This window comes from Gregarina niphandrodes, assembly GCF_000223845.1.
Source record: "Gregarina niphandrodes unplaced genomic scaffold scaffold00022, whole genome shotgun sequence".
NCBI lineage: Eukaryota > Apicomplexa > Conoidasida > Eugregarinorida > Gregarinidae > Gregarina > Gregarina niphandrodes.
Genome location: NW_011645791.1, coordinates 178,076 through 185,724, shown reverse-complemented (window position 1 = coordinate 185,724; position 7,649 = coordinate 178,076). Strand labels below are relative to the sequence as shown.

Sequence of the window (7,649 nt, the reverse complement as noted above, 5' to 3'; positions counted from 1 at the left end):
GAGCCCGACTACCACCATGAGCCCGACTGCCACCATGAGCCCCACCACTGCCACGAGCCCGACTACTGCCACGAGCCCGACTACTGCCACGAGCCCGACTACTGCCACGAGCCCGAAAACTACCACCATGAGCCCGGCTAGCACCATGAGCCCGACTACCACCATGAGCCCGAAAACTACCGCCATGAGCCCGAAAACTACCGCCATGAGCCCGGCTATCACCGTGAGCCCGACTACCACCATGATCCCGAATACCGTCATGAACCCGAAGACTACCACGAGCCCCACTGCTGCCATGAGCCCGACTACTACCACGAGCCCGACTGCTACCACGAGCCCGACTATGACCATGAGCCCGACTACCATGAGTCCGGAGATGAGCAGAGTCGCGTTGGACGGGCTCCGACCCGAACGGTCTAGATGCGTTGAAATATTGAACTCACTGAAGACCGCGGCCAGCAACTGGCCTATGGACGTAGAGGCTGGGCCCTACCCGTGTGATGGCGGCAGTGGGCAACTGCTGTGTGCAACACGTGAGGGTCAGACGTGCCACCGTTTTGGCGGTCCATGGAAGTATGGAGCCTTTGCGGTGAGGGAGGCGATTGAACATCATTTAGGCAACGGTTCAAATTGCATCCCGCACTGCGACGGTAAAGCTGAGGCGATACGCCATGTCTGGGAGGAGACCCAAAGAAACCTACTGTCGATTCCTCCGTGCCCCACACCGGGATTCCTAGATTTCACGATACGCCCCTCAGTTCCAGATCTGAATGACTTCGAGGCAATGATGCGCTCGCGCTATCCTATCGTGGAGGAGTGCTCGGGTGTGTGTGGCGAGTGTCTTGAAGATACCCACACGAGGAAGTGTTCTTGTAGTTTTGTATATGCCAAGTGCCGCATCCAAGCTAAGGGTGAGAAGCGGCCACAGGTCATTGAGTTAATGGATTACAACACTCAGCCAGGAGAGCTGTTTAAACACTTGTCTCCGTTCAACAATAAGCTTGGCCTCTATGATATTTTGGGTTGTCGTTATGAATGCCGTCAACCGGGCCCGGATATTAAGGCAATTTCTGCCACAGGCGTGGACGTACGCATCGTGGAGACGGAGCCAACAGGGGATGATAGCCCGCTGAATTCGAGGCTGAGCAGACGCGAGTTGAGCAGCCTTCAGCTGCCTATAGAACTGTGTCGGGCATATCCTGAGGGCGGCTGGCGGCAATTGGCAGAGATTGGCCGATGTCCATGCGATGGAGGAAGTGGAGTAATGATGTGTAAAACGACAAAGCACGATTGCAGGGCACGGTCGAGCTGCGGAAAAGACCTAGCTGTTTCATGTCATCATTTTGGTCCGGTGTGGATGGACGTCTTCGCAGTGGAGGATGCGGTTAAACATCACATAGACAGAATTAAGGACTGTGTTGTAAGATGTGATGATGAAGATACAATGAGACATCACTTCTGGGAGGAAGCCAACTATGCTTTATGGAACGCACCCGGATATCAACGCCAAACTTCCTTAACATCGAGTTCCCCAAAATTATTACCGAAATGGTATCCTGCCGAACGAAGTTGTTCATCAACCTGCAACTCCGACCGACAGTCTTGTACCAATGTCCCTGACTGTATGTGTCGCGTAGCGCACGTCAAATGCGAGACCAACTTCAAAAACGGACATGGTGAGCAAGAACTTGAATCATGGGGATTTAATACACGAATGCAAAATGTGTTAGGGATGCTATCTGTCCCAGGTGCTAACGCTAAAACCACACATCCTCAAACCTATTATATCAATACAAGGAATTGTAATGCCACTTGTCATGGCATCATGCAGTCACCAAAATAGTTCCAGATTGTGTTTCGGTTTTTTTACACAAGACAGCTGATCATAAGAGAGCCGTCAGGGAGCCGCCAGGGTACGAGGCAATCCGTTTACGTCTTTGCCAGTGAGATGGAATGAACAGTCGAACAAGGCGTTTTACGTAATGCCCCAAAAAATTTGGACCGCAGAAATTCAGTGGAAAATGAGGACCGTATCATGCAGCGTCTCAAAGAAAGCGGACCGGTTGGGAGTGCTGGCGTGGTTAGGTTAATGAATTCGCATGGGATACGTCCACCCGTTGATGGTTATGTTGTGAGGATGTTGACATTAGGTGACCGAACCGGAAAGGCTGGGGTTCAATTCCTGGCTGCGGCGCCAAAGGAAGCCATGAAGAAGTTCGTCGACCTGCATCACATCGTCGCCTCGCTTTCGTCTCCGTCGATCACCTCGCTTCTGTCTCCGTCGATCGTCTGCCTCAATCTCCTCGTTAATGAACTTCTGCGCCGCTCGCAGGTAGTCACGCCTCCATCGGTCGCCTCCATCGGTCACCTCTCACTTGGGACGTCGTCCGTCCCCTACTCAGCTCCACGAACGCCCTCAAAGCAGCGTCCTGGTCAGTCAGACAGGTCCCATCACACATAATGCTCCAGTGACCTTTCTGACCACAATTGAAACACTTGTCGTCCTGGCTCGGACAAGCTTTCTTCTGATGGCCGCTACGGCCACAACCCCCACATCTCCTCGCACCGTCATTACCATTACCGAAACGACTCCGAACCGCGTCGGACCGCTCCGCAGGCCATTTCATGGCTGCCAGCACAGGGGGGGGGTCCACGCTCGCTTAACGGCGACAACTTCTGTAACGCCTCGAGAACTGACCTCCGCCAGGACTTCAGAGTCGCTGCCAGAATGCAATCCTTCAACATGACCGCCGGCTGTCGTTCCCCTGCGAGCTGCCAGACGAACAAATCGCCCTCTGTCGCGTCCACCCAATCCTCAAACTCCTCTTCAGTCACAGCGCAGGGAACTTGGTCTTGTAGAAGTGCTCCCTCCACTCCCTTCGCTCTCTCGAGCCCGTCCTACCTACCGACCGCGAAAACTTTGGTACATACCGGTAGCCGATCCATCAGTCCAGCAGCTGTCGCCAATGTGCTGTCTTCGTGGTGGACGCTGACTATCCGGTCCCGCTCGTCGGAGATGCTCCCGTCGAAGACGCTCGAGCTGCTTGTGTTGTAGTTGGCGGTAGTGTCGTGTTGTGTTTGTTCCTTTAAAAATCCTGCCCTGGGTGCGATCTAACGAGGCGAGCCGTTTACGTCTTTGTCGGCTCACTCAGCGAGACGGCGGCAGGTAAGATGAACAAGGCGTAAGAAAGCCTTTTATGATCCGGCTCAGGGCGTTGTAATGCCCCAAAAAATTTGGGCCGCAGAAATTCAGTGGAAAATGAGGACCGTATCATGCAGCGTATCAAAGAAAGCGGACCGGTTGGGAGTGCGGGCGTGGTTAATGAATTCGCATGGGATACGTCCACCCGTTGATGGTTGTGTTGTGAGGATGTTGACATTAGGTGACCGAACCGGAAAGGCTGGGGTTCAATTCCTGGCTGCGGCGCCAAAGGAAGCCATGAAGAAGTTCGTTGAAGCAGCCAAGGAGGATGCCACTCTCGCTGAGGAGGTAATAGCCTTAAATGAAGACAGGAACTTTTACTGGCTAGAGATGTGTTCCAGAATTTTCATGTACAGCCCGTATGGTCCGATTAATACGCTGGGAGAAGCCCTAGCTATGCGGGATCTCAGACAGTATTTCGAAGCAATAGACCCAGACGGTGAGTTCTCCCACGTTTCAGATCAGATTTGCAGTGATAGCGTGGGTCGACCGATGTCCGAGTTGGAAAGGGCACTGACCAATGTAAGCGACTGCGATGATGAGACATTCGTGATGACAGCCTCGCTGAAGGTCATAGACTGCAGACGTTTGACACCTGAGGAGGTGGTGGACGCCCGCAGTAGTCTACCGGAAGAGTGGCTGCCGCTGCTGGCGGAAACAACCCGGGACAGCGATGTCGAGTGCGGCCTGAGTTGGGGGTCCACTCGATATATCCCGAGCCGATGCTGCCTGATTGCTTCTGCTATTTCTGCCGGTGCTGTTGTAGTTGGTGGGGCATTTGCAGGGCTGATTTATGCTTTGCTGACTCACGGTAACTCACCCGCGGTTAGTCTGTTGACGTCTGATCGGCTCCAAGAGAGCACCGTGAAACGAATGTTCGATACCAATTCAACCGCAAGTTATAACACGTCCAATGTGACAGACGCCTTCACCGACTTTGTCGCGACCGTCGCTATGAACGTGACAAACGGAACTTTGTTGAATATTATCCGCGTGGCCCCGATAGCGACAACCACAGTATATCCTACAGGATCTTCGAGTCGGTTCAATACCACGACGATGACAGAAACTTTGTTGAATACTACCGACGTGACTCCGACAGAACTTAGCACAACTACCACCACTGCATATCCAACTCGTTTCGGGACCTGGATGACTGAGTCCAAGTTGAACGAGCTCCAAACCGTAGAGTCAACATGCCAGAAGCTATTCAACTCCTTAGGGTATAAGACACGCAGCTTGCCCGTTATGGACGCAGATGCAGGTCGATATCCATGTGGTGGTGGCAGTGGGCAGTTGCTATGTGCAACGCCTCAGAACAACGCCGTAGGAACGTGTTATCATTTTGGCGGTCCGTGGACGTATGAAGCGTTTGCGGTAAAGGAGGCGATTGGACATTATCTACAAGACGGCAGGGAATGCGTTGTTCGATGTGATGGTGAAGAGGAGGCCTTACGTAATTTGTGGGAGGTGACCCAAAAAAGTTTATTGTCGATTTCACCCTATCCTGGTCGGGGGTTCCTAAAATTCACGAACAGAGTCTCAGTTCCCAACCTGAATGACTTCGAAGCGATGATGCGCCCGCGTTATCCTGTGGAAGAAAACTGCTCCGGATCGTGTGTCGATTGTGTTGAGGATACTGGCACCAGGAAGTGTTCCTGTAACTTTGCGCGAGTCAAGTGTCAAGTCCGAACCAAGGCTGAGCAGCAGGAGAACAAAATTGAGCTAGTTGCTTATAATGAGGACCCGAGGTTCCTGTTTGGTTTGTTGTCTCCCTTCAGCAAGAAGAAAGACGTCTATCAGGTAGTGGGTTGTGACTACGAATGCCGTAAGGCAAGCCCGGATGTTGCCGTACCCGCCAGCGTACGTTTCCTGGAGACGGAGCCGGCAGGTGATGGTAGTCCGCTGAAGTTGAGGCTGAGCAGACGCGAGTTGAGCAAACTTCAGCTCCCTCTGGCACAGTGCGAGGGCTATGATACAGACGACTGGCACCCATTGGAAGAGATTGGCCGATATCCATGTTGGGGGGGAAGTGGAGTAATGATGTGTAAAGTACCAAAGATTAATGATCGATGTTCCAAATGGTGGCCTTTTGCGTGCAAAAAATATCTACCCGTCTCTTGTCATCGTTTTGGTCCTGTATGGATAGACGTCTTCGCAGTGGAGAATACGGTCAGATATCATTCAGGCGAAATTGGCGATTGTTTTGTCAAGTGTGATGACAAAGATGTAGCGATGCGTCACTTATGGAAGGAAGCTAATGATAGCCTACAAAATGCCTCTAGGTACGAACCCCAGCCGATTTCTTCAACTGAGAATTTGGAATTGCAGTTGCAGAAATGGTATCCTGCCGAACGAAGTTGTTCATCAACCTGTGGTTCCGACCTACAGTCATGCACCAATATTCGTAACTGTGTTTGTCGAGCTGCACACGTCAAATGCCGGACCGAGCTCAAAGATGGCAAAGACCAACAAGTGGTTGAGTCATGGGGCTTTAACACACGAATTAATGATGTGTTGGGAATGATGTCTATCCCAGGTGCTAACGGCAAGATCAATCACACTAAAACCGAGGATACTAGAACTCACAAATGTCATGTCTTCTGTCATGAGATTCTGTGGTCACCAACACCTCCGACGCAGGTCCTGAGGTGGAACAAAGCAACTTGATCTCTTGAGCCCGAATAGTTCCCCAGAGACAGTGAAGTGACGGGCCACCCGTTCATCAACGGATATCCGAGGCCGCTGCAAGGCCGGTCGCTGGGAGGCCGGTCGCTGCGAAGCCGGTCACTGCGAGCCCGGCCGCTGCAAGGCCGGTCGCTGCGAGGCCGGTCACGAGGCCGGTCGCTGCGAAGCCGGTCGCTGCGAGGTGTTTTGTAAAAGAATATAACTTGAAAGTGAAAACAGAAACGACTTTTTTATGAGGATGCTGCCAGAACGTACCACAGAAAAGACAACTCGAACGACGGCTACAGGGCCCACTAAGGGAGGAAGGGGGGGGGGGAAGGGGCGTAGTACGTTGGGATTCGAGGGCCCATATTATGACGAGATTTGATGTTTCTGATAGCCTTTGATCAATTTGAGATGGGAAGACAAAAAAGGACTGGAATGGATACAATACTCAGGCAGCAAGGCCTGGCTGGGTCCAAGAAGCAAGCACTGGCATGCCGTCAACAGAGATCGCCGTCAACAAATGAGTGGCAAAGCGCGTCCGGCCGGCCAAAAGGAGAAATAATAACCAAGCGCCCGACTCACAAGGGAGTGAGGTGGTGTCCGACTCACAAGGGAGTGAGGTGGTGCCCGACTCACAAGGGAGTGAGGTGGTGTCCGACTCACAAGGGAGTGAGGTGGTGCCCCACTCACAAGGGAGTGAGGTGGTGCCCGACTCACAAGGGAGTGAGGTGGTGTCCGACTCACAAGGGAGTGAGGTGGTGTCCCACTCACAAGGGAGGTGGTGTAAATACCGAGCCTGTCGAAAACCAAACCAGCCAAGTGGGCATGACACGGTGCAGCGCTTATGAGGTCCGAAGCCAATGAGTCACCCTTCGGATACTTAACTTCGGGCCTTTGTGCGGTTGGCTTGAATGACGATGATGAGCGAGAGAACTGAAGATTGAAGGCGAGTGGAACCCCAAGAAAAGGATGAAAACTTACTTGGCGTAATCTTTGCTGTGTGGCCGTTGGGTCGTCAGGGAGAGGCTTCCTCACGCGCATGTCTGAGTAGTTACACGACTCAACCACCCCGGTTTTTTTTCGGCTTACGCCCACGGCACCAGGGCAAAGTGGAACCTTGCTTCGTTGGTATCTTCACCGGCGTCTGCGTCTGCGTCTGGGGATGTTCTTTCTCGTCCCGCAGGGGTCCGAGGGGGCAGCGGGGACTCGTGGACTAGGTCTTTGTGCTAGATGGATTGGGCGACGACTTCGTGTCCCTCGATGTCGGTGACTCGGCAGGGTTTGGACCAGTTCGGGACGAGTTTAGAGGAGCCGAATCGTTCTTGGAGCGTTGCTAAGAGTTTGCCTCGTAGCAGCATGACGACGGTGTCGCCCACTAGGTCAGCCCCGGTGACGATGGTTGTAGGGTGCGGGGTGGAACGGTATGCCATCATGGCGGAGGCGACGATCTCGGGGAAGCTCCAGTTGGTCGTCGACGTGAAGGAGCTGATGGAGCGGTTGAGATATTGGTGGAAGGCTTCGACGACGCCGTTCCCTTGTGGGTAGTACGCCGAGCAGAACCGACAGTTGATGCCTAGCCCTTGGCATCGTTCCTGGAACTCAGTGGCTCGGAAGGCGTTGTCGCTTAGCAGATTTCGGGGTGTCCCGAGTATGCTGAGCCAGTTGCAGAAGAACGCTTCCCAGCGATCTACGGCTCGGACGGCGTTGAGGGGGACCGCGATCGCGAACTTGCTGAGGTGGTCGATGCATGTGAAGAGGTAGTATTGTCGCTTTT

The 7,649-nt window shown here is 53.2% G+C and overlaps 2 protein-coding genes across 2 annotated transcripts; both read left to right on the top strand.

The window, feature by feature from the left end:
* Positions 1-184: 184 nt before the first annotated feature.
* GNI_104670 (hypothetical protein) lies at positions 185-1,843 on the top strand (the record flags this gene model as incomplete). Its single annotated transcript, XM_011133001.1, has 1 exon — positions 185-1,843. The coding sequence occupies one exon, from the start codon at positions 185-187 to the stop codon at positions 1,841-1,843; it is 1,659 nt and encodes a 552-aa protein (XP_011131303.1).
* Positions 1,844-3,370: 1,527 nt separating this feature from the next.
* GNI_104660 (putative transmembrane protein) lies at positions 3,371-5,872 on the top strand (the record flags this gene model as incomplete). Its single annotated transcript, XM_011133000.1, has 1 exon — positions 3,371-5,872. The coding sequence occupies one exon, from the start codon at positions 3,371-3,373 to the stop codon at positions 5,870-5,872; it is 2,502 nt and encodes an 833-aa protein (XP_011131302.1).
* Between the last annotated feature and the right edge of the window lie 1,777 nt (positions 5,873-7,649).